We start from the raw sequence: 27786 nt of genomic DNA, 5'->3' as shown, positions 1-27786 counted from the left end.
ATGAGCATTAACGCAGGTGAAGTTGAAAGATTCCTGGACACCCATCCAGATTTTGCTAGGCAGTATTTTGAGAAGAAAATGGGGAATGGGACCCCGGTTGCCACGACAAATAGCCACCAACGCTTGGAAGAGTTCACTGGGCTGGGCCAGGAGGAGGAGAGCGAAGCGTTTTTTGAGCTGATCCAAGACATGCAGGAAAGCATCAACATGGAGAAGGTAGTCTTCAAGACCCTACGGAGAATCAGTGCCCTGATCCATGCCGACCGGTGCAGCCTCTTCATGTTCAGGCAGCGAAATGGCACCCCTGAGCTTGCAACCCGGCTGTTCAACATTCATAAGGAGAGCGCACTAGAAGAATGCTTGGTAGCCCCAGACTGCGAAATTGTCTTCCCTTTAGACATTGGTGTCGTGGGGCACGTTGCTCAGACCAAGAAGATCGTGAACATCCCAGATGTTGGTGAGGTAAGGCTACCAGTTTGTTTGCCAGTTTGTTTCTGGGACCAATTCAAGGTGCTCTCATTAGTACTATTTCCCGGGGATAGTCCCCGGATTTGCAAATAAGTCCCTGGACAAATTCCATCCCTCAAATTTGTTTGAGCCCCCACCTCACCCAGCAGGTAGGTATGACCTGAATAATTGATCCCGTCAATAGTCAATCAGCTGTCCACCTTGAGAAAAGAAGCTTCAAAATAGGACAGTATGGTTGCACCAGGTCAAAGATCTGTTATGATTTCAGTATAATTTATTTATTGTATATGTTCTGTGATGGATGGAATGTAGAAAGGCTAGCCTATCACTGACATCTCTACAGCCAGTTGGGTTAGTTGGGTTAGTTCAAAGTTATAGCCTGCTTAATTTTGTAATTTTGTATTTACCACACATCTGTCCCTCAACCTTCTGGAGTGGATTTAGGAGGTGGGGGCTGCAAGAGGGAGGGGGAATCACTCAAAATCACTTACCGTATTTTTCGCTCTATAAGACACACCAGACCATAAGACACACCTAGTTTATGGAGGAGGAAAACAAGGGGGAAAAAATTCTGAATCCCAGAAACCAGAACAGCAAGAGGGAACGCTGCGCAGTGAAAGCAGCGATCCCTCTTGCTCTTCTGGCTTCTGGGATAGCTGCACAGCCTGCATTCGCTCCATAAGACGCACACACATTTCCCCTTACTTTTTAGGAGGGAAAAAGTGAGTCTTATAGAGCAAAAAATACGGTACTTACTCTTCTGTTGATGAGAGCCTTACTATCAGCTAAGCGACACTGTCGGATATAACTGAAGGTTTTTGAAATAAGTGAAAATCCAGTATTACTGGAGCTCATTTCTAAGACTTTGTAAGCTTTCAGAAAATAAGTTGATGCCTAAACCGTTGTGATGGGCAAGTTAGAATTGTTCATTTTGCTGTGTGTTTTTCTGCTACTTTTAAGGTATTTGTGCATCATGTCATTTCTCTCTTACTCATTTTGAAAAACCTGAAATATAACTGTTCGTAAAAATAAATAAATTGTAATTTTTAATTAAAATCAACAGTGTGACCATTTTAGTACTTTTGTTGATGAACTCACCGACTACACCACAAGGAACATCCTTGCAACCCCAATCATGAATGGCAAAGACGTGGTTGCTGTGATCATGGCAGTGAATAAAGTCGGAGGTCCATTCTTCAGCAGCGCAGATGAAAGTGTAAGTATGAATACAACTTGTTAGGGAGAATCCCCTTGCCCATTAACACTGCCTATAAGCATTATAGCAACGCCACACCTTGTTGAACTGATTGAAGCTTTCTTAATGTTCCCAGATTTTCCTGAAGTACCTCAATTTTGCCTCTTTGAACCTGAAAATTTATCATCTGAGCTACCTTCACAACTGTGAAACTCGAAGAGGTCAGGTAAGGAAAAAAATATTTCTGAACGCAAGGTGTCTTTCCCCCACTCGGCCTAAACCTTCTTTAGATAAATAGCAACTGCTGTTTCTGCCCCTAATTTACCTGGTTTTCTTCTCCTACTCCTGCTTGTCTGAGGATGAGGGCCAATATTTTTTTAAGTCAAAAGCTGATATTTTTATTTCCTGCACACATACATGGCTTGAAATTTCAGATGGTGCTCCTGGAACCTGCTATGTTATCAAATCAACTAACATGCCGATTTGCTGTTCTGCAGGTTTTGCTGTGGTCAGCCAATAAGGTATTTGAGGAACTGACTGACATTGAAAGGCAATTCCACAAATCGTTTTACACAGTGAGAGCATATTTGAATTGTGACAGGTATTCTGTAGGCCTTCTGGATATGAGCAAAGAAAAGGTAAGCTAAGTTTCTAAGATTTTTTAGTAAGAGTGGTAGAGAGCATGCTTTGCATGGAAAAGCAACCTAGTCCAGTCCTTGGCATCTCCAAAATTGTATTCAATGTATATACCACCTTCTTCTTCTTCTTCTTCTTCTTCTTCTTCTTCTTCTTCTTCTTCTTCTTCTTCTTCTTTGTAATAATGTCACACCTGGACATATTTAAATCATGGGAGGCATTCACTTTTTGTTTTTGTTTTTTGTCTTCATATGGCCAAAACTGACCTTCTGTAATAATATTTATCTCCCTTTCCAGGAATTCTTTGATTTGTGGCCAGTTCTAATGGGTGAAATTCCCCCTTACTCAGGACCTCGGACTCCAGATGGCAGAGTAGGTCTTTAAACTGACAATAAATATCTCGTTTCACCACTTGGTCACTTGCTAAGAATTCCCATTTCTGTTCTATTTGTAGGAGATCATCTTTTATAAAGTCATTGATTATATCTTACATGGAAAGGAGGAAATCAAAGTCATCCCGTAAGTAAAAAAGAAGCAACCTCATGGGCAGTGCAAAACTATTAAAAGTACAGGAGCCTTGTTCTCTTTTTCATCTGGCCACCCCACAACTGTCCCAGGAAAAGTGGGACACACCATTTTTTCCACACAGCAGCCATTTTGGGTTCTGCAATTTCTCTGTGAAAAGAACACGGGGGGGGGGGCTGCGATCTCATGTGGCTCGTGTAACTCACCCATGAACGTGGCCCATAAAACATGCAACCCGGTTTTTGGCCTGGATATGTTGGAGGGTATGAAATGTTAGAAGGGAAAGGATCAGGAGGCTGGGATTGCAGTAAAGTTCTTTAAGAATTTCAGCATGGCACTGTGGGTTAAAGCCTCAGCGCCTAGGACTTGCCGATCGAAAGGTCGGCGGTTCGAATCCCTGCGGCGGGGTGCGCTCCCGCTGCTCGGTCCCAGCGCCTGCCAACCTAGCAGTTCGAAAGCACCTCCGGGTGCAAGTAGATAAATAGGGACCGCTTACTAGCGGGAAGGTAAACGGCGTTTCCGTGTGCGGCTCTGGCTCGCCAGAGCAGTGATGTCACGCTGGCCACGTGACCCGGAAGTGTCTCCGGACAGCGCTGGCCCCTGGCCTCTTAAGTGAGATGGGCGCACAACCCCAGAGTCTGTCAAGACTGGCCCATACGGGCAGGGGTACCTTTACCTTTACCTTTTTAATTTAAGTGTGTTCTGTTTGTAGCCAATCCTCATTTGCTCAACGTTTTTGTGCATTTTCTTTTCCATTTAGAAATCCTAAGCCAGATCACTGGGCATTGGTTAGTGGCCTTCCAACATACGTTGCAGAAACTGGTTTCGTAAGTATTTACATTAGCATATTTCCATGATTCATCAAAACAACGTTGGTCAAGAGCTAAAGAACCATGGGATGACTTCTATGTGACCAACAGAGCTTCGGACTGGTTCTTCTCAAACAACTCCCACCCTGTGCCGCATAGCAAGTAGCCATCTTGAAATGAAGGATAGTTTCAAAAGTAGTTTGTGCTATGAGCTGGAGGTTGTGCAAGACCTTGGGTGGTCTTGGTAGGAGGGCTTTGGATCAAATGACTTAAATAATTCTACTTTAGATTTAATTAACAGCATATAAAAAATACAGATGGAAACTAAACATTTCTGCATTTTTTTAAAGATTTGCAACATTATGGATGCAGCTTCGGATGAGATGTTTACATTTCAGGTACTGTAAGTGTGTGATGGTTTTCGTTGCTGCCTCCTGTATAATGTTGCGAGCCTCCACCCATAGTTCTTCAGGCACTCTGTCCACCAAATCTAAATCCTTAAACCTGTTCCTCACTTCCACTGTGTATTCATAAGGGATTTGATTTAGATTGTATCTTATCGGCCTAGTGGTTTTTCCTACTTTCTTCAGTTTAAGCTTGAATTTTGCTATAAGAAGCTGATGATCTGAGCCACGGTCAGCTCCAGGTCTTGTTTTTGCTGACTGTATAGAGCTTCTCCATCTTTGGCTGCAGAGAATATAATCAATCTGATTTCGATGCTGCCCATCTGGTGATGTCCATGTGTAGAGTCGTCTCTTGTGTTGTTGGAAAAGAGTGTTTGTGATGACCAGCTTGTTCTCTTGGCAGAACTCTATTAGCCTTTGCCCTGCTTCATTTTAGTGCTCTGGTCCATGGGGTCACAAAGAGTCGGACACGACTAAATGACTAAACAACAACAATAACGTGTGTGATTGCAGCTGTTCATGAGGGGTCCCCCACTGGTGTATCTTGGGAAGAAGAAATGAATCCTAAATCTATTTAAGTTTGTAATGCAGAGCTATGCCCTTAGCTTAAATATGGTACTGTCCATACAACATCCTCCTTTACCTTGGGTGAATAATAATATCACTATTATATTGGGACAATGTGCAATTTATAGTGACACATACTTCGTATGTTGCTTTAAGGAAAGTCCTGTTGATGAGTCAGGGTGGATCATCAAAAATGTTCTCTCCATGCCAATAGTCAACAAAAAGGAAGAGATTGTTGGTGTAGCCACCTTTTACAACAGAAAAGATGGGAAGCCCTTTGATGAACAGGATGAAACACTAATGGAGGTGGGTTTCTTTATTGGAGCTGGAATTGAAAACAGATGTTCTTTTGCCCCATCTTTTTGTGCCTGCCAAACAGCTGTGTCACGCTTATGATAACATTTTATTCTCTTGTTAATTATGCTGTTTTAAATGTGCATTTTATATTTGACTTCACTTAGCAATTTTTTGTGGGTTTTTTTTAAAAAAAGTTTTTTGTTAACTTTGTTTGTGTTAAATATGTATTCTGCAGTTGACCTCCTTTGTAATGTTTTCTTTTGAAATATTTAAGATAATATTTTAGTTTTCTGTTAATTATGTTCCTTTGACAGATTGGATTATTGATATTTTATTGGCGTTTTAGTATGCTGCAAACCGCTTTGAGATTTTTCTTAAAAATATTAACTGGTGTAGAAATGAAATAAATAATAATAATAATAAAAGACAGTTGATTGCAAAATACTAACACAATTTTGCAATAAACCAACAGAGTTAATCTTGTACTAGCCTTAGGTTCCTACTCTATGCAGTATGCAAATAAATAGCTACCTGATGTATGGAGCTAGCCTCCATTTCTAAAATGGTTGGTCTCCCACTTCTTCTTTTTATGCTACTTCCACCAGTACCCAACTCTGCTACAAATCCATTTTACCTACAAGTTGTATGTCTCTCACACACCTTTAGGCCACTCTTGAAATGGCTTCCTATTGTGCTCATTTAAACCTCCCCCTTGACTTGAGATAGTTACTGATTCTCCTCAGCTATTGTATCATCTTTTGCTTTCTCTGGCTCCTCTTCTCTTTGATTGTCTACAATTAAACTTGGTTCCAAATCCATGGTTTTATGTGCATTCCCCTTAGCTTCTTCTGCATATCGTCTTCAAAAAGTCATCAAAATAGCCTTCACCAACTAGTATGTGTTTGGACTGAGTTGCCGAACAACATCTGGAGAGCACTGGGTTGGCAAAAGATGATCTAAAGCCTTATCTCTTTCTTCTTAGATTGTATCATTCAGAGGCGGATTTAGGGCTGCACAACCGGTTCCACCACACAGGGTGCAGGAGCCAAGAGGGCATCTTCCTGCCTTCTTCCCAAAGGCTAGTAAATGATGGGCTTTGGGAAGAAGGCCTGAGGGCTCTGACAGGGTCCTCGGGTCCTCCTGTCTCCTTCCCAATGCCTAGGTGTCACTTGCCTAGCTTAGGGAAGGAAGCAAGAGGGCTCTAGGACCCTGCGCCTCCCTCCCAAAGCCCAGCGCCTCCCTCACCAGGCTGTGAGAAAGCAACTTTGGGTTGTGGGGGGGAGCATCAAATTTTGGCCTCGCACAGGGCACCATATTACCAAGGTCCACCTCTGTATCATTCCCTCCAGTAATGGGTTTGTAGTTGTTCTTTTTAATTTAATTTAATTTTTTATAGCATTTTTGTTTTTAAAATTATGATACTGCTCGTCTGTTTTTAACCTGTGGTGTTAGCCACCTTGACCATTTCCTTGACTGTAGGAAGGCAGAATAAAAATCCTAGTAATAGTTAATAAACATACATATCACCACCGTATTAGTACTGTTCTTTAAGAGGCATTACTGAGATCTGGGAAAGGGAGAAGGGCCAACTCCTGTGCAGCTGTAATAGTAACTTTTGTTTTATTTCCCAAGTCCTTGACACAGTTCCTTGGCTGGTCTGTGCTCAATACTGATACCTACGATAAGATGAACAAGCTGGAGAACCGAAAGGATATCGCACAGGACATGGTGCTCTACCATGTGCAATGCGACAAGAACGAAATGCAAGCAATACTGGTATGGTTTTTTAAGCCCTTGGTTTTTTCCCCCTCACTCCAAAACCACTTGTTAGTATTTTAAACGTTCAAATTCAGGCTTCTTCCCATTTCGACTGTTGCCAATCAGTTGAAATTAGTGTTCTAGGACCCCCCCTCCCAATTTTTTACACTTTACTCATCTTTTTGGGGAAACCGGTGTTGCTTTCATCATGCCACAAAACCCGGCAACACTGAAATAGAAACTCACACATCCATGAGCCCTGATCTCGCAACCACATGACAAATATCCAAGTAACACACAAATATATGTAATAAAGGCCCAACAGATTTTTGTTTTTTCACTGGAAAGCAGCATCAGAAGCCTGCGGTTTTGAGCAGAGTAGGGGGAAGTGGAAATGGCTGCCCCTTTCATGTTGGCCGCTCTTCTAATTAAATCATCCCCACAAACTGCTTTGCCCCCCAGCCACCTGGGTTCTAGATCATAGCTGTCAACCGTCCCTTATTTGGTGGGAAACTCCCTTATCCCAGCGCCGTGTCCCGCTGCTGTCCCTTATTGATGATGTCCCTTAAATTTCCCGGGTTTCATGCTCGCCCGGCTCGGGAGGGAAGCAGCAGCTCGGGGTCCTCCGCCTCGAGACAGAGAGAGCGCACGGGCTGCCGCGTCTCCGTCTCTCCCTTTTCCCCTTCAGGGGCGCGTCATGAGGAGACGGGTGGCAGCGGGCGGGCAGGCAGCCCCTCTCTTGTGAGACTTCCGCCGCGCTGCCAGGGGAAGCTGGAGGCAGCAGTGGCGGCTGAGGAGGCGGCCTGAGGGAGGAGGAAGAGGAGGGGATGGGGAGGGACACAGAAGGGCAGCGCTTCAGCGGCCGCTGCGGCCGGCACAACTGCCTCATGCCAGGCTCGCGGGCGGCGTGGGCGAGAGTCCCTCTCCCTCCCTCCCTCTCTCTCGGGCAGGGAAGGGCCGATGGAACTCCTTGCGCCAGGACGACAGCAGCCCCAACGTGCTACTTAGCATCCCCTCCAGCCAGTGCAGCATCTTAATGTAGTGATTTCCCCCTCTGCACCCCTTTCATAACTCTATTTTTATAAATCATTTGTCCATCCATAGTTCAAATTTTTACTACAAGTTTTCTGTCAATCCTACCAATGTATGTAACGCTTTACAATAGCTTTTCAAATAAATTATAAACTTTCCCCATTCTTTATTAAAGAGGTCCTGTTCCTGGTTTCTAATTCTGCCTGGAAGCTTTGCCATCTCGACATCGTTCACCAGTTTTTTCTGCCCCTCTTCTCTGGTCGGAGTTGTAGATCCTTAGGATCATCTAGTCCAACCCCCTGCAAAACACAGTCAGTGGCAGCAAAAGCAGCCTGGCTCCATCAGTGCCGGATTTTTGTATAAGCTAAGCCAAAATCCCTTATTTTGGCTGCTGATCCCTTACTTTCGAGGCTGCTGGTCCCTTATTTTCAAATCTGTAAGTTGACCGCTATGTTCTAGAAGCATGTCTACCTTTCCCTAGAACCCTGACATGGGGAAGGCATCCTGGGTGGCCAATTTTGAGTGAGAAAATGGTTGGTGGAGAAAGGGATAAGCAACAAGCCCTCCTTCTCTGCTATTCCTCCATTCAAAGTGTCCAGGCTTATGAGGCTGCTTTTCAATTATGTGTAATTTACCCCTTGAAAAGAATATTTGCTTCAATGCTGCAGACAGAAGGATTGAATATACTTCCCAAATAGGGACGAGGAAGACATGTAGAGGGAGAGAGGGCACCTTTGTAATAATTTGAATGTTTAAATTGCTTTTAAAGGATTATGTAAGTTTGCACGAGGAAGAGTTGTCAAGTCTCACTCTTTAAAGTACAGTAAACACCTTTAAATATATATATATTTAAACCCAAATATGTCTGTGCACAGAGAAAGTTGGTCTCTGTGACTGTGTACACATTTCCATTTCTCCAGCTGCACTGCCCTCCCACTGCTGTGGACACGTTAAGTTTGAAGCTGTGGACACATGATGTTAGCCACAATCCATATTTATCCTGTTGTTTCTTGAGAAGGGCTCCTGTCTTATGTGTTTTCCCTCACACCATCTGATTTGAAAATGTAAGCCACATTCACTTCACAGTTCAGCTGAGGTGTGTACATTTGAGATAGCTGCTGCACATGCTCAGTGGGCTACTTCCTGAGTAGAAGTTTAGGGAGTCTTACAGGCACAGGGAAAACTAATGTGTACATTAGCCTTTGCATGAGTGGTATTTCAGACAGTTGTCAGTAGGTGCCAGAATGACATTTGCTCAGCAGCCTCACACACTCTGTCACCAGTAGCATCCTTGTAGCATTAGATCTGCCTTAGGCACCAAAACGTCTTGGCCCATCTCTGAGTGTTGTCAGCCATAATTCAACTTGTATATGTCTCCACAGCCGACACGACAGAAACTTGGGAAAGAGGTTGCTGAGTGTGATGAGGAAGAGTTGACTGCAGTTCTAGTGAGTGTCCACGTGGCTTGTTCTGGGTTAATACCCTTCTTTTGAAATTTCACAGTTAAACTTTCTCCCCTGCCAAAGTCATACAACGGAGATTATAATATAATCAAGGGAAACATCTCCCCCAGCACAGCTGGGTGTGCAGGGTGTATCAGCAGAGTCAAATATCAAAGAATATGATTACAGATAGGTAGCCGTGTTGGTCTGCCATAGTCAAAACAAAAAAATTCCTTCCAGTAGCACCTAAAAGACCAACTAAGTCAGTTCTTGGTATGAGCTTTCGTGTGCATGCACACTTCTTCAGATACACAGTGTATCTGAAGAAGTGTGCATGCACATGAAAGCTCATACCAAGAACTGACTTAGTTGGTCTTTAAGGTGCTACTAGAAGGAAAGAATATGATTAATACTATTGGGATGGACAATAAATGGCAAAAGTGGTGTTTTATCTCCCAGCCCAGCTCCTGGCAGCTGGTCAATTTTTATGGTGCAGCTTTTACATGTAAAAAAGCAAATTTGATTTTTAGTGTGGGATTTCCCCAACCAGCTCTGTCAGCAGAAGGACTTCTGCTTGCTTCCTCCCCTCAAAAAACCCTCAAAAATTGGCTTGGGGGATCTGGAAGAATCCTCAAAACACTGTGGGGGGAGAGGGGAGGGTGTGTTGTTCTGTCTTGCAAGATTGAATGTTTGTGCAGATGGAACGATTGGAAGAACGCAACACTGAATTCTACCTGTAAAAAAAGAATAGAAGGGAGGGAAAGTTGTTCCTTACTTTAATGTTACCTCTTGGTTAAGTGTTGGTTTTATTATCAATCTTTTTCACTCACTTGGAGGTTGTGTTGTGTAGAAAATCACACACTTTGGGCTCCTAAGAATACAGGGTAACTAAACTTTCAGTAGCTACTTCAATTGCTGGAATCTCTGAATAAACCAAAAGTGGTATTCACACAAAATCTTAAAACAGGAAAGCGGAATGAGTGATATTGCTTAGATCCCAAGACCAGTTTGACTCAGGCTATTAGTATTGTATCTAATCTCATTTGTATCTAATCTCTAATCTAATTTGGCCCCCATCACAGCAGTAAGCAGCGCCAACACAAATATTATTGTGTCGATCACATATGGGCGCGTAAAAATAATTAGCTCAGCAGCCACAGTTTGGGAGATTTTTGAGAAATGCTTGGTACTTGGTCAGTGGGAGTTGCACCACTTCAACCAATGCTGCAACTCTCCCCCTGCTCCAGAAAGAACAACTTCCAGATCCTGCACAATTTGAGATCTACGCTTTCCACTTTTCTGATTTGGAATGGACTGAACTTGACCTTGTGAAATGTGGCATTCAGATGTATTATGAACTTGGAGTGGTGAAAAAATTCCAAATTCCACAGGAGGTAAGTGACAACTTTAATCTGTGGGCTAATTCTCTCAGTTGTCCACATGAGGATATTGTATGCTGCATATATTTTCCTTTGACCTGTTGTTTGTCTGTAACATATTTTGGTTCCTTGAGTATTAAATCCTGATTGATTGACTGGCATCTACCCACTTCTCCCAAGCTCCAGAAAATCCATCAGACAGCAGCAGCAGCAACCTACATGAGGAACCCACAGTCTGGTAGAGACTTGCAGCCATTTGGGGGCTGTGATTCTTTCCTCTGAGACCTGATGTGCCCCAAAATTTTCACAGTTAGAACATCTGAGGTCTAGGGAAAACTTGTATATACTTTCCCCTCTCCTTAGTAACGTTCATTTAATTTATTGCAATGAAAACTTTGCTTAGCAGGCAGATTCCAAAAATACTCCAGAAAGTGAGCCAGTGGTTTGTTTGTTTGTGAGCCCCCATCCCCATTTTATGACAACAATCTCATCTGTTTCTGGCTGCAGAGTTTTCAAAACCTGCGCTTACTAAAGTTCTGTTTTCCCAGGTCCTGGTGAGGTTCATATATTCCGTCAGCAAGGGTTACAGAAGGATTACCTATCACAACTGGCGCCATGGCTTCAATGTTGCACAAACCATGTTCACACTTCTCATGGTATCTCGGTCTTTACTGATGTTTTTTCCTTCCCAAGATGCTGTTTCAGCTGAGATCAACTGCCCTCTCTTTATATGACTTTTATCGTCCCATCCCCTTGAGTTAGACTGCCTTTGTCCTTAAATGAACAAAGAATAAGGCTTACTGCAGGAAGAGTTATCAGCCTTTTCTGATGGTTTGCATAAGAGACTGTTCGTCTGTTTTTGCAGAATTTTAATCCCACTCTTCAGCCCCAAAAGCTCCCAATGTGGGAACTTAGAGCCCCTACTGTCAGGTTTACACAGTGCTTCTCTCCCCCCCCCCCGAAAAAATGTTTAGGGGTACTTTCATTTTCCTACTCATATTAAAATACTGCCCCTCAACGAGGCCAAACTTAGATTCATAAAATGTTTTGGGGTATGCGTACCCCTGCGTTCCCCAGGGAAAAAAGCACTGGGTTTACAAACTAAAGGACACACACACAAGACAAAAGGAAAGTGGGTTGTGTCTTTTTTGTGAGGGGTGGGGAATAAGCAAACTCAGGTGCAAGTTCTTGGTTACAAGGTCTTCTAATGATCAGTTAGAGTAGAAAAGTTCAAGGAGAGTAGGGTAGAAAAGTTCAAGGTGCAAAAGTTGCTGGTCCCTCAGCTGTTATGAGTGGTCCTGTACTGTGCTTCTCCTTTAACATCTGCAGCAGCTTCTAGCTAATATTTTCTGCCTTTGCTGTCCTATCTATGAAGTGCTGAAGAACTCAGAAGGGTCTGGGGAATAAGTTTATACAGCCAGTGGAATCAAACAGTAAAAAAATTCCTGGGCTATATACTACTTCACACCACAGGTGGAGGGATTAAGGATTGTATATTTGAATGCTTTTCATTTTAAATGCATCTTGCATTCCAAGTTCAAATTTTAGTTCTGTATCTGCCTAGTAGAATAGGTTTTTGACTACTAGTAAGTAGCAATGCCAAGTGAATCTTCTACTAGAAGCACTAATCAAAACCTGTGATCCTTACACGGTGTAGACAGGCAATCTGAAACAGTACTACACAGATCTTGAAGCGCTTGCAATGGTGACTGCAGCTTTGTGTCATGATATTGACCATCGAGGGACCAACAATCTTTATCAGATGAAGTAGGTTCTATTGTGCTGGTGTTTGATGTGCGTGAGGTTTTTAAAGTATGCAAAGTCTAGCCAGCTTTCAAAGAATTTTAAATATTTGTGTTAATTCTTTACTGTCTGCAGTTTTAGATATGATTTTATTGTTCCTAATTGATATACCTTTCTGTTGATTTTTGTTGTTGTAAATTGTTATAAACCTCTCTGGAATTAACAATGAAGCATAGTATGAAAGTGTGTTGAGAAGAATACATCTATCATAGCTCAAGGGCACAGTTTCAGCTGGCCAGATGGAAGGAGGTGAAGTGTAGGTGGGTTCCCACAGGCAAGACACAGTGATAACAGCAAAGAACCTTTATTGAACTAACAAAACTGGACAACAGGGGCAAAGCAACTGCTTATATACATTTCTGAAGGCCCGGGCCACTCCCACTCCCAACGTTATTGGCTGTCTAAACTCCCAAGCTGCAAATCACGACTCAGAGTTCAAGGGCCAATGGCAAAGGCCCAAATCCTGAAATGTTCTGTGATTGGATAAGGTAAAGATAAAGGGACCCCTGACCATTATGTCCAGTTGTGACCAACCCTCAGGTTGCGGTGCTCATCTTGCTTTATTGGCCGAGGGAGCCAGCGTACAGTTTCCGGGTCATGTGGCCAGCATGACTAAGCCACTTCTGGCGAACCAGAGCAGCACACAGAAAAATGCTGTTACCTATTTATCTACTTGCACTTTGACGTGCTTTCGAACTGCTAGGTTGGCAGGAGCAGGGACCGAGCAACGGGAGCTCACCCCGTCGCGGGGATTCGAACCACCGACCTTCTGATTGGCAAGCCCCTGGCTCTGTGGTTTAACCCACAGCGCCACCCGCGTCCCTCTGTGATTGGATACCATGTATCAAATCAGAACACATGAGCTCAGAATCCTTAGTCCAGACTCAAGCTCAGGCAAACACAGACCACTGAATACATAACAGTAGGCGTGGGGAGATTGTTCAGCTGCTGTTCTGTGGGTTCTGCTCACTGAGCCAATTTGGGAGGAAAACCCCATTGCTCAAGCAGAAGTCCTTGCACAGGCTTCCACTGACAGTATTCTGGCTCTTTGCACATAACTTTCACTGTCAAGCTCTTATTGAAAAGAGCTTAAACTCACAGTTTAAGAAACGAAAATATCTGGTTGTTATTTTTGTTTTGTTTCTCCAGGCCAAAAGTAACATTTCGCATACTAAGCTTTGCTTTTTGTTTCTAACTCTCCCCTTTCAATTTTGTCCTTCGGAAATATTTCCTAACAGATCACAACACGCGTTAGCCAAACTTCATGGTTCATCAATTCTAGAGAGACACCACTTGGAATTTGGCAAGTTTCTACTCTCAGAAGAGGTTTGTGATCCATACTTTTCATACCGCATATTAGGAGAAATGCTGATTAGATTTCACATAGGTTTTTTTGTTTTTTAAACTACAGACTGATGTGGAAATAAGGAGAGCTGAACTTAACAGTGGGGAAATGAGAAACCGAGAGAAACCAAAACTGACAGATTTCTCTCTATGTGAGACAAAGTATTAGGGGGAAAGATGTAGATATCCAAAATGATGCATGACAGACGAATTCTAGTCTTCCACTCTGATCTATTCATTTCCCCCTCTTTAGTCTCTGAACATTTACCAGAACCTTAACCGGAGGCAATTTGAGCATGTGAATCAATTGATGGATATTGCCATTATAGCTACGGACTTAGCATTGTACTTCAAGTAAGTTATCAAGAGATTTGCTATGGAAATTCAAGATGGTGGCTGTTTTCCTTCAAAGCATTCATTTATATTCTTATGGAGAAGGAACAGAACAAGCTGAGGATGGGATATAGGATTGGCATTCTCCCTGGCATCGTATCTCAAGTGCCCACACAGTCTATTTAGGAGATACACTACAGTTCTTTTTCTTCCAGGAACAACCGTCCCCCAGCTGTTGCTGGCAAAACAACACACACAACACAAAAAGGGAATGGGAGGGGTGGAAGGGTGATTGCTGAGGCAAAGCAGAAGAACCACACAGTTCTTTGTATGGAAAGTGGTTTATTTGTTTTGGTTCAAGTTAAAGCCAAGGATAGGAAGACAACTCTTAAAAACTTCCTACGTGCATGCAATCAGCTTGCAAAAAATATCCTGTTGGCTTTTCATTTTAGAGACAATCTGGTCTGGTCTACAACAACAAAGCATATAAAAACAAACAGCAGTGAAACACTGCCATTTACTGCCTTTGAGTAATAATAATAATTTATTATTTATACCCTACCCATCTGGCTGGGTTTCCCCAGCCACTCTGGGCGGCTTCCAACAAAGTATTAAAATACAGTGCACTGTTAAACATTAAAAGCTTCCCTAAACAGGGCTGCCTTCAGATGTCTTCTAAAAGTCTGGTAGTTGTTCTTCTCTTTGGCATCTGGTGGGAGGGCGTTCCACAGGGCGGGTGCCACTACCGAAAAGGCCCTCTGCCTAGTTCCTTGTAACTTGGCTTCTCGCAGTGAGGGAACCACCAGAAGGCCCTCGGCGCTAGACCTCAGTGTCCGGGCAGAATGATGGGGTGGAGACGCTCCTTCAGGTATACTGGACCAAGGCTTTAAAGGTCAGCACCAACACTTGGAATTGTGCTCGGAAACTTACTGGGAGCCAATGTAGATCTTTCAAGACCAGTGTTATGTGGTCTTGGCGGCCACATAGTGGCCGAGTAGTGTCCAGATAAGGTCTCTGTCCAATGCTAGGACAGTCCCAGGGGCAAAACCTTATCTAATACAGTGAAGGGAGTTTTTCTTATTGGTTCTTTCTCATTCTTCTGATCTTTATGAGTGTATCTTGGAAGAAGGGTGAGAGATAAGGAGAAAAAGTGGTATATGAGCTAACAATGGCTATACCCAGTGCTTCCCCTCCCCCCATAAAAATGAGGTGACAATATTTGTATACTGATAAAAGTGCCACCAGCACAAAATGGCTCCCCTAGACAGCAAAAAAAAACACACACTAAAAAAGTAACTTGAGTGATCAAAAAAAAAGAAAACACATTGAAGAGCTTTTGCTCTTCGTATTGGACTATCAAAAGGTGATATGAATTCATATCAAGGCATAGAAAGGGTTTAACCTTCTTTCGTTTCCTATCCACAACCTTGTTGTTATTTTTTAAGAAAGAGGACAATGTTTCAGAAGATTGTTGATGAATCCAAAACCTACAACAGTGAGAAAGAGTGGGTTGAATATTTGTCCTTGGAGACAACAAAAAAAGAGATTATCATGTAAGTGATTTTTTTTTTTATCAAAATGAAACAAAAAAGGTTTGCCTGAACAAATGAGTGACAATGAGCAGCCATGATACCTGTTTCATATGTTAAATATTTATATTGAGGCAAGCTGTTCAGTAACATCCTGAGAGGGCAGATGATGCTCTTGAGACCACATACTTGGTGCAGCTACAGCAATAGATCATTGGGGGGGGGGGCAGGTACCCAGGAAAATGAATTTTTATGCTTTGGACCACAACCCCCCAATGGATGCCGTGACAAAGAAACATCAGTATTCAATCCTTGTGGTAAGGACCTCTGATTTTTTCAGGAACTAAAACACAACTTAAACGCAATTTTGCTCATTGGGTTTGTCGGCATTATTATTTACATCTGCTTAAAGAGAACAAGGCGTCTGCTGTTTCATCTTCATCCATGATCCATCTGTGCTGATATAATAATAATAATAATAATAATAATAATAATAATAATAATAATAATTTATTTATACCCTGCGCATATGAATGGGCTTCCCCAGCCACTCTGATTCAGTCACTCTGTTCCAGGCCTTGAATCTGAAAAAAACAACAACAGATGAGGATATTCCACAAGGTGTCTAAATCTACTCTTCAAAGCTTTTAACGGTTCCCTCCCACTAGGGCCCATGCTCAGAGCAGAGTGTGCTTCTCAGTAATTGAAACCAATTGGATTAGATGAGCCATTTTAGCAGCAGCTAAGGAACCAGGAGCCCTTTAGGATTGGGTTTTAAAAATGGAAGCTTTAAAGACATGGGCAACGTGGCTAGCTGCTATATTAGCAACTACACTGTGCACGCACGCACACACACAAATAGCACACATACAGGGTGGGCTTTGAGGCATGAAAGGAAATAACTGTGCCAGTGTTCCGCAGTGCATTTTCTATATTAGATGCATAGGCATAAAAGCTCACCCCCTGTCTTTGCTACTAAGTCTTTTATAGGAACTATAAACCCAGGATTAAGGAGATTTGACTACAAGGTCAAAAGAAGCAATCGTGTTATCTAGACATATGACAGGCTGTCCGCAGCCAACTGTACCATCCCAACTTAATTTAATAAATATGATTTCCGGATAAATACATATCTTGGCAGAATTCTGGGGTATAGGGCTGAATAAAGGATTTTTGCCGCCTGAGGCAAAGGACAAGCTGGCTTCCCCTCTCTATTTCATGCACAGAAACCAACTGGACTGGCAGCTGAGTACAGTGGTACCTCGGGTTAAGTACTTAATTCGTTCCGGAGGTCCGTACTTAACCTGAAATTGTTCTTAACCTGAAGCACCACTTTAGCTAATGGGGCCTCCTGCTGCCGCCGCGCCACCAGAGCCCGATTTCTGTTCTTATCCTGAAGCAAAGTTCTTAACCTGAAGCACTATTTCTGGCTTAGTGGAGTGTGTAACCTGAAGTGTATGTAACCCGAGGTACCACTGTATTATCATTTCAACACTGGTCATGGGATAGTTTCCTTCACAGCAGCTGAGGCAGCAGTCTTGTTTGGGAAATGAGGATAGGCCAGGCCATTATCATAGGTCCTCCGACGGAGAGGAAAGGCTGGGGAGCTTCAGAAAACTGGCCAGGGCGCTGCTGCCGCTGCCCACTAACATTGGCTCTCAGTTAGGGCTGATCCATTTGGTGTAAAACAACACCAGGACAAAGTAGATCCTGCAGCCAGGAGAAACAGACTTCTACACTCAAGTCTCCACTCTTTCTCCATGCCAAATCTTACATTTCTCAGACTGATTCCACTCTGCCAGACTTCCTTGATGCCTTCTTAGTGTTGCAAGTGGGACTGCTTTTAAGATTGCTCATAAGTTTAACATGTGCAAAATACAGCAGCAAATTGCTGCCCGGGACAGGGGGAACGGAACTTCCATTACCTGTCTTAACTGCACTGATTCTCTGTTTCTCTTCTGCCCCACCCCCTTTTTCTATAGGGCTATGATGATGACTGCCTGTGACTTATCTGCTATCACGAAACCCTGGGAAGTGCAGAGTAAGGTCAGGTGCCCGGTGCAGAGTGCCCATTCTTTAATGCATAGACTAAGAGTACATTACTTGGAGGTGGGTGGCGCTGTGGGTTAAACCACAGAGCCTAGGACTTGCTGATCAGAAGTTCGGCGGTTCGAATCCCCGCGACGGGGTGAGCTCCCATTGCTAGGTCCCTGCTCCTGCCAACCTAGGAGTTCGAAAGCTCGTCAAAGTGCATGTAGATAAATAGGTACCACTCCGGCGGGAAGGTAAACGGCGTTTCCATGCACAATTCAAAGGGGAGGCAGCATATAAGATTTAACGAGCATATATATTTAATTTGACAGCGTGTGAAAAAGTGTTCCAGGTCTAGTAGCGGAACACAGAAGATGTAAGGAATTCTTTCCATGCATCAGTAGACATTGGATTTTTAAAAATATGATTAACTTCAACAAAAGCTGGAAACAAAAAAGTTTGGGGAAAGAAGTAACCATTGAAACTGTTGGTTTTGCAAGCCCTCTCCATAGAGGCTGGCCCCTCTCACTGTCCTCGGAGCTTGCTTACCGGTAACCTCCTCTGGCTGATATCCAGACAGACCAGGGAGATTTTGATAGGCGACATTTTCCCAAGCGTGGGTAAAATGCACAACCCCCTCTCTCCTACTTCCGCAGGGGAAAGAAAATAAGTCAGAAATCTATTTACATGATGTTTATTTCTGACATTACAGCACTAGAGAAAAACACGTCCTTTCAGTTCAGTTCTTCTAGTACGTTTGACAAACTTCATGAACATGTGCACACAGAAGGTTTCAAATTACACTCTTCACAAAGACTTATCCAGCCTGTGAACGTCCTGGGAAATTCTTCTTTCCCACAGATAGGTGCATCATGTGATGTCAACAATCTGGCTGTCTGCAGCGGTGATGTTTCCATATACTGACAGAAACATGTTCCCCACCCTAATTATTCTAAAAGTGAGCACTGATAGCAGTAAGGGAATTTATTATCCAGTATGCAAGCTGTCATGCTGGCCACATGACCTGGAAAAACTGTCTGCAGACAAATGTCAGCTCCCTCGGCCAGTAAAGCGAGATGAGCGCGGCAACCCCAGAGCTGTTCGCGACTGGACTTCACTGTTAGGAGTCCTTTATCTTTTTATGCAAGCTGCTAAACTGCAAATGCCCCAAAGCTTAGGCATTTGTTTTTCTTGGATACAGGTGGCACTACTTGTAGCAGCTGAATTCTGGGAACAAGGAGATATGGAAAGAAATGTACTTCAGCAACAACCTATTGTAAGTTCCCTCCCCACACTTTTTATTACGGTATTTTCAAAGTTGATGTAAAAAAAGAAAATAAATCAGAGTGACTATGTCAGGAAACTGCCATCGGAGCCACGGGTGGCGGTGAGGCTCCAAAAGGATGCTGGAGAGGGAACCAGCAAGGAGAAAGAGGAAGCCACCGCTGGGGAAGGAAATAGACGTGACGCCAGGGAGAAAGGGGAGTCTGAGGGAACTTCGGAGAGAAGGCTCCAGGACTCTTCCAGTGAAGCCAGCGGGGAGAGCACGGGACCTCCTCTGGGGACGCCCACTCTGCGCAGAAAGGTTTCGCGCAGAGAAGGCAGGCGGCGATTGGGTGTGAAAGAACTTCTATGTTGGAAGAAATTCAGGAAACGCCCACTGACGGATTCTGCCAGTGATTGAGACAGTCACGGTGTACTGACTGTCCAGGCTGGGGAAAGTTTTAACCAAACTACTCAGCTCGGAGCAGTTTGCGATTTACGCACAAGCAACCCCATACCCCATTACAGACTATATATGGAATAATCTAATAAAGGGGAAGTGGATAAACAATGCTATCAAGGATAAAAAAAACACCATATAATTACAAACTAACAATGTAAAACCAAAACCAAATCAGTAACATGGAAACCCATGTCTCTCCTTGTTTCGTATTCCAGCATATTTTAAAGGGGGCATTCTTGTTAAAACTCATTGTACCCTTTATGATTTATGATTTACTCATAAGATCCATGATTTACTCATAAGATCCATGAGATCTTGCTTAAAATGGCAGAATCCCACAATTTTACAAGCCACTCCTGAATTTTTGAGTGCTGTCTATGTAGAAAGACTGGGCCATTATAAAGAGATTTAGTGGTTCTTAATTGATTGGTGATGTGGTATGTTGTATTGTATTATTTATGCAAATTGATTTTCTCTGGAGTTAAAGATCTGACTGGGGAAAACCTTGTTATGCTGAGCTCATATTTTGCACAATTTGTATACGGTGTCTGTTTGATAATGTGTGGTTTGTTATGCCTAATACAGGATAACAAGCCACTCACATAGCTATGCCATTTCCTTCTCCTCTTCCCTAATAATAATAATAATAATAATAATAATATTAATAATAAATACTTGACATAAAGTAGTGCAACCAAATGAAGCAATAATTTCTCTTTGCCTTTTGGAGAATCTTTCAAGTATATTTATAGAAAATGGACTCTACACATATTCTGTAACCCCAAATCATTTTGGGAGTGTGTGTGTGTGTGTGTGTGTGTGTGTGTGTGTGTGGATATTTCTTAAAACCCGTTCCAACCTTAGTAGAAAAAATAGTGCATTGTCTCTATTCATTTTCAGCAGGGAACAGGCAATGGTACAGCCGGGGGTAGCCTTGTCGAAACATGAACATCACACCAGAATCATGATTTGAGTCCTTCCACATGGGATAGCTGTCCTTCATCCCCCCCCCCGCACACTTAACCATAAGAAGATGGGGAAAATGAGGGGTGGAGGATCCCCACCCCTGTTTTAGTGGGAGCCAAATCACAAAAATTAAGTTCCCACTGCATGATAATCCTCCCAGTGCAATACCAGAGCAGGAAACAGTAGCCACCAAATTATATATGAAATAGTAAAGGAGTACATTAAGAGACAGGGGCGCGGGTGGCGCTGTGGGTTAAGCCACAGAGCCTAGGACTTGCCAATCAGAAGGTCGGCGGTTCAAATCCCCGCGACGGGGTGAGCTCCCATTGCTCGGTCCCTGCTCCTGCCAACCTAGCAGTTCGAAAGCACGTCAAAGTGCAAGTAGATAAATAGGCACCGCTCCGGCGGGAAGGTAAACGGCGTTTCCGTGCGCTGCTCTGGTTCGCCAGAAGTGGCTTAGTCATGCTGGCCACATGACCCGGAAGCTGTATCCCTCGGCCAATAAAGCTAGATGAGCGCTGCAACCCCAGAGTCGGTCACGACTGGACCTAATGGTCAGGGGTCCCTTTACCCTTTACCTTTACATTAAGAGACATCACTTCATTGATATTGTACAGAATCCTCCTTTGCAGAGGACAGATCTCTATTTGAAGGTGTCCTGCATTTGAAGCTGCCCAGTCTAAGTCTGGTTTAAAGATAAGGAACCATAAAAAGGACATCAGTTGCCCTGAAACTGCCTATCAGCATTTTGTAGCCCCTAGGAAGCAGGTGAACACAGTCCTGGCTTCAGTTTCTTGGCCAGGACATTATTACTAGAGCACAACAGAGACCAAAACAAATGATTATAATAATTTTTAAAGTTATTGCTGGTTTTTTTCCTAGCCTATGATGGACAGAAGGAAAGCTGCTGAGCTTCCAAAACTTCAAGTTGGTTTCATTGACTTTGTATGCACCTTTGTTTATAAGGTAAGAAGTTAGTACTCAATATCTACTAGGCCCTTAAACTCTAGCTACTGGTAGTTAAGGTAAATAATTTTTAATTAGAGCTAACATTTTCAAATGTTTTAAAATAATGACACAATTTAGGAAACTAGGATTGCTTCTGCACTAGATGTTTCCTCAACAATACTTTGTTTGCTCACATATTATTGTTGCATTCTTGTACTTTCTGTGTTGTCCTCCCCATTTTTTTCAGGCTTGATTTGTGGCAAATTTTTGCAATGCAACCCAGTTATAGGTAATTTTTCTAAAAGGGTAAAGGACCAGTGGATGGTTAAATCCAGTCAAAGGTGACTATGGGGTTGTGGCACTCATCTTGCTTTCAGACCGAGGGAGCCGGCATTTATCCACAGACAGCTTTTTCCGGGTCATGTGGCCAGCAGGACTAAACCACTTCTGGTGCAATGGGACACAGTGACAGAAACCAGAGCACACAGTAATGGCGTTTACCTTCTCGCCACAGCCGTACCTATTTATCTACTTGAACTGGCGTGCTTTCGAACTGCTGGGTTGGTAGGAGCTGGGACAGAGCAACGGGAGTTCATCCCGTCATGGGGATTCAAACTGCCAACCTTCCAATTGGCAAGCCCAAGAGGCTCAGGGGTTTAGACCACAGCGCCATCCACATCCCAGTTATAGAACTACAGTGGTACCTCGGGTTACATACGCTTCAGGTTACATACGCTTCAGGTTACACACTCCGCTAACCCAGAAATAATGCTTCAGGTTAAGAACTTTGCTTCAGGATAAGAATAGAAATCGGGCTCTGACGGCGCAGCGGCAGCAGGAGCCCCCATTAGCTAAAGTGGTGCTTCAGGTTAAGAACAGTTTCAGGTTAAGTACAGACTTCTGGAATGAATTAAGTACTTAACCTGAGGTACCACTGCACCATGTTTACTATGGATAGGCAACATGCTATTGATGCTCTTAAGGGCTACTTAAAGGCTACCCTGAGATTAAGAATCTCATGCTCTACCAACTGAGCTATGAACATATTTAGTAACCGAGCAATAGCTACATAACTTCTTACTTCTCAACTGTCCCTCTCAGCTTGCTCTGGATGAGCTCAGTAAGGAACACACCTATGCTGTTAATTTTCTTGAAAACAATCTACCACTTGGATTAACAAGAAAGTTGGATTGATGTTGTGAATTGTATTTGAAATGTTAAAATATGATCTTTCCCTCAGACATTTCTTAGCTACAGACTTACCACTGAAACTGCGAAACATTTTAGAAAATGGATGTATTACAGATCTTTTTATTATGGGTAATTCATTTTTAATCTGCAAGAAGAAACAAAAGTGCAACAATAAATATTTAAACATCACCTACATTTTTAGTGATTGGTTTAAAGAGACAAGACAGCCAGAAAACTGAAAATGTTTTGGGTTTCTGCTGCTACTGCCTTTTTTTGTTTGCATCAGGAATTTACACGGTTTCATTCAGAAATTCAGCCAATGTATGACAGACTACTGAACAACAGAAAAGAGTGGAAAGCCCTGGCAGATGAGTATGACGAGAAAATGAAAGCTTTAGAGGAAAAACAAAAGAAAGAAGAAGAGAAAATGGCTGCCAGTAGAGGTTAGAAAACAAATTCCATTTAAAATGTATCTGGAAAGGTTAATTTCCTCCATTTCTTTCCAGCTCCTGCCTTATATAAGCCCCATCTAAAATTCTTGTGTGCTTATTACTGGACGCTGGATAAAACTAAGTAACTAGATACATACCACCAACTTTTTTCAGGGGGGAAAACAAAACGCTCTCCCAGGCGAGTCACACAACCCGTGCTGCAATCTCAATCTCATGTGGAAAAAACAGGGTGGCCCTTTTTTCTGGGACACTTGGTGGATATGTAGATATCAAGTCATCCTACCTGAGGCAGCTTCATTAGCATATCAACAGAGCAAGAGCATAATTTTGTTTAGGTGTTAAACATGAACTACTAGTTCACACCCAATAGTGTGTAATAGTGCCACTGTATTCTGCTCTGGTCAGACCTCACCTGGATTACTGTGTCCAGTTCTGGGCACCACAGTTCAAGAAGGACACTGAGAAACTGGAACGTGTCCAGAGGAGGGCAACCAAAATGGTCAAAGGCCTGGAAACGATGCCTTATGAGGAACGGCTAAGGGAGCTGGGCATGTTTAGCCTGGAGAAGAGGAGGTTAAGGGGTGATATGATAGCCATGTTCAAATATATAAAAGGATGTCACATAGAGGAGGGAGAAAGGTTGTTTTCTGCTGCTCCAGAGAAGCGGACACGGAGCAATGGCTCCAAACTACAAGAAAGAAGATTCCACCTAAACATTAGGAAGAACTTCCTGACAGTAAGAGCTGTTTGACAGTGGAATTTGCTGCCAAGGAGTGTGGTGGAGTCTCCTTCTTTGGAGGTCTTTAAGCAGAGGCTTGACAACCATATGTCAGGAGTGCTCTGATGGTGTTTCCTGCTTGGCAGGGGGTTGGACTCGATGGCCCTTGTGGTCTCTTCCAACTCTGTGATTCTATGATTCTATTCTATGATTCTTCAGTCCTGAATTCATTTTCATATGCCCCAGTTTCATACACCTAATATACTTCACTGGGCAACAAAATATTTTGTTCAACATCAAAACCCACCTGCCAAAGATATCCCCCACCCAGCAGGAGCTGCCCTTTTCCTGCCCCTGCAATCTCAAAGCAATCTCTTATCATAGCTGTCAACTTTCAGATTTGAAAATAAGGGATCAGCAGCCTCACCTGTCCCAGGGACAGTCTATGGGATATCTAACAATCCGGGATAGCAGTGGGAAGCAGCGGGAATCGGCGCTGGAATAAGGGAATTTCCTGCAAAAAAAGGGGGAAGGTTGACAGCTATGCAGAAATTAAGTAGGTTGTGCTTCATAGCCACACAGCTTTTAAAAATGGTCCTTCTAAAGCAGCTGACCCTAATAATGGCTGTTTTTTATTCCCGTAGGAACGATGGCAACCTGCAATGGGGAAAGCGTTCCCCCGTCTCCAACTTGTTGCATAATTTAAGCCAACAAAGGTCTGTTTCAGGGATCATGCAACACCTAGCCTGGATTTGCCACAACCAGCAGTAGACCAAGAGTCACAGACATCCTGGCTGCCCAATGACTGCACCTGTATAATATATGTTATATAATAGAGTGGTGCTCCACAAGACGAATGCCTCGCAAGACGGAAAACTCGCTAGACGAAAGAGTTTTCCGTTTTGGAGGTGCTTCGCAAAACGAATTTCCTATGGGCTTGTTTCGCAAGACGAAAATGTCTTGCGAATTCCTGCGGGTTTTTTTTCCTCCCCCCCTTTTTCTAAGCCGCTAAGCCGCTTATCCGCTAAGCCGCTAAGCCGCTAAAAGCCGCTAAAAGCTGCTACACCGCTAATAGCGCTAATCCGCTAAGCTGTCATTGGGCTTGCTTCGCAAGACGAATAAACCGCTAGACGAAGAGACTCGCAGAACGGATTCTTTTCGTCTTGCGAGGCACCACTGTATGTGTGTTACACTTTGTTTTTATTTGTACAGTGAAAACATATATAGCTAAAAAGAAATGCCATCAAACATTCTCAGAGTCATCCCCTAGAACATGGTGTGTGTGTTAATATCTATCTATCTGATGGGAATTGGTAGGGAGATATATTCATTATGTTTAATCCTCTAGAGACCCACATGTGTAAGTTAACAAAAACAGCTGGATGATTTTAAAACATGAGGCTAGCAAGCAGAGAGCCCCAGCAGAGGAGTATTAAGTCCCATAGTTTGGCAGTTTAATGAACAGGAATAGGCTATGAAACCTTATTTATTCTGTGTGAAGCCGGTGACTCCCTTTCCCCACTTTTTCCAGTGGAACAGACCAAAGACCGCAAAGTAAGTTTAAAATGTCCTGTTACAATTTCTAGCTCTCAGACATGCATTTTTCTTAAGTAGTTGCAATGGAATAATGCAAGTAAAATACTCCTAGTTGAAATTCAGCAAAGTTAGCTTCAGGCTGTTGTCTGAAGCAGGGAGGTCTTGAGAGACACATCCTGCTTCCATGACTGCATCATGGAGAGGGAGAAAGAGAAACAGGGGGACAGGGGATGGACGGGGACAGGAAGCAGGCTTTACTTCCTCCCTCTCAAGAGAAGAGGGGGGCATAACCTCACTGAGCCTTCTCTAGTAATTGGAACTCTTTGTTCCTTAACCCTTTCATATACAAACTAGCAAACATGCAGGGCTTTTATTCAGCTGGAAATCACCAGAACTCAGTTCTGGCACCTCTCAGGTGGGCTCCATTGCCATTATAAGAGAAAAGGGTGGTGTTGATGGTGAGTTCTGGCACCTCTTTTTCTAGAAAAATAGGACTGCAAATATGTATTGTTAGGCTTGACTGCTAAAATTTCCCACACTATTTACAATATAGGTATGTATATCAGTACAGTCGTACCTTGGAAGTCAAACGGAATCCATTCCAGAAGTCCGTTCAGCTTCCACAACATTCAAAAACCAAAGCACGACTTCTGATTGGCTGCAGGATCAGAAGGACGGCAGTTCAAATCCCCGCAACGGTGTGAGTTCCCGTTGCCTGGTCCCTGCTCCTGCCAACCTAGCAGTTCGAAAGCACGTCAAAATGCAAGTAGATAAATACTTCCCGATCTGGCGGGAAGGTAAACGGCATTTCCGTGCGCTGCTCTGGTTCGCCAGAAGCAGCTTAGTCATGCTGGCCACATGACCTGGAAGCTGTACGCCGGCTCCCTTGGCCAATAAAGCGAGATGAGCACCGCAACCCCAGAGTCGGCCACAACTGGACCTAATGGTTAGGGGTCCATTTACCTTTACCTATACTTTAACAACCAGCCAGCAATTATGGATCTCATCCTTTTAAATCCAAATGCCGTATCCTCACCTTCCCAATCAGGGAAAAAAGGGTGAGTGAAGATCTGCACCAGGAACAAGGGGGGTGGAATTAATTTCTACATCGGGACCTGCTGCCCCTGTGGATTCTGCCACCTCCACCTGAGGCAGTTTCCCTGACCTCACCTTGCCTGCTGGGTGAGACTGCTCTGCCACTGCTCTCCCGCTTCCTTCTTACACACAGAATGCTGTAGTTGTCATATTGCAGAAATTTAGTAACAGCAACAACTACTACTGTACTTTGATTTGTTGGAGTGGTTACTTTTTTACCACTCAGTATCTTGTGCTGCTAACAGTCCTGAAGACAGATTTAATGCTGAGCTTTCAAAAGAATGTCAGATTTATTTTACAGACGTATTAAAGATGTCAAAACACATTCTTTTTCTCTCTGGTGTTTATTATATATAGAAGAACCACAGAAAGTAGTAGTTTTTAATAGGATGAGTATATATGATATCTCCCTTTCAATCTGCAAAACAGTCACAGCAGTGAACAAGCAATGTTTTAGTCACGGGGAAAGTGACCAAGAACCTGCTTTCTTTAGCAATAAAGGTAAAAAGGTAAAGGTAAAGGTACCCCTGCCCGTACGGGCCAGTCTTGACAGACTCTGGGGTTGTGCGCCCATCTCACTTAAGAGGCCAGGGGCCAGCGCTGTCCGGAGACACTTCCGGGTCATGTGGCCAGCGTGACATCGCTGCTCTGGCGAGCCAGAGCCGCACACGGAAACGCCGTTTACCTTCCCGCTGGTAAGCGGTCCCTATTTATCTACTTGCACCCGGAGGTGCTTTCGAACTGCTAGGTTGGCAGGCGCTGGGACCGAGCAGCGGGAGCGCACCCCGCCGCAGGGATTCGAACCGCCGACCTTTCGATCGGCAAGTCCTAGGCGCTGAGGCTTTAACCCACAGCGCCACCTGCGTCCCTTAGCAATAAAGACACTGTAGCAATTGGTCAGGCCAGTCAAATGACCACGGAGCAACAGAGAAATAAAGCAAGAAAGTTTTAATTGTTTGCTGGCAGCAAGCAATGGCACGGAGGAATAAGTTCCAAAGTCCGGAACCCTCCCAACAGAGGAGGCTTCCCTTTATACATTCTTGAATCAGGTCTTTATCCAATCAAAAGTTACAGCATTACACATACTCTGACAGATGCAATAGATTCTGCTTAGAGACAAGAACTCCTTTGCCTGGAGATTGTGTTCCAGACTGTCAGGGAACTGCCATCAGAGCCAGAGGCGGATGGAAGGCTCCAGAGGGATGCTGGAGAGGGTCCCAGTAGGGAGAGAGGCAGCCCATCCGCTGGGGAAGGAAATCAGCGTAGCACCAGTGGAGGAGGGGGGCAGATGGGGGAATCGGAGAGAAGGCTCCAGGACTCTTCACCCGAAAACAGTGAGGAGAGCACGGGTCCTCCGCTGCCCACACCCTCCCTGCGCAGAAGACTTCCGCGCAGGGAGAGTAGGAGGAGACTGGGCGTCAAAGAACTTCTTTGCTGGAAGAAGTTCAAGAAACGCCCACTGACGGATTCTGCCAGCGATTGAGACAGCCACGGATGGGTGGCTGTCCGGACAGAAAGGGTTCACCCAGGTAACCCAGCCAGGTGTGGCGCCAACTTACGCACAAGCAACCCCCTAGAACCATTACACAGACAGATACATTA

General features: G+C 43.7%; 1 protein-coding gene across 1 annotated transcript; it reads left to right on the top strand.

Moving 5' to 3' along the window:
• PDE6B (phosphodiesterase 6B) lies at window positions 1-24355 on the top strand (the record flags this gene model as incomplete). The annotated part of the gene is made up of 22 exons (XM_079959913.1): window positions 1-462; window positions 1532-1684; window positions 1800-1889; window positions 2161-2301; window positions 2597-2671; window positions 2754-2818; window positions 3585-3651; window positions 3984-4031; window positions 4761-4910; window positions 6534-6677; window positions 9074-9139; window positions 10381-10527; window positions 11061-11168; window positions 12170-12279; window positions 13554-13641; window positions 13913-14013; window positions 15438-15545; window positions 17504-17567; window positions 18754-18828; window positions 21127-21210; window positions 22670-22826; window positions 24198-24355. 22 exons carry the CDS (start codon window positions 1-3, stop codon window positions 24257-24259), a joined length of 2565 nt encoding a protein of 854 aa, XP_079816039.1. The 3' UTR covers window positions 24260-24355.
• Between the last annotated feature and the right edge of the window lie 3431 nt (window positions 24356-27786).

This window comes from Podarcis cretensis (genome assembly GCF_951804945.1).
Source record: "Podarcis cretensis genome assembly, chromosome: 17".
NCBI lineage: Eukaryota > Metazoa > Chordata > Lepidosauria > Squamata > Lacertidae > Podarcis > Podarcis cretensis.
Note: the sequence above shows the minus strand (reverse complement) of the source record. Positions and strands in the feature narration are given on the sequence as shown.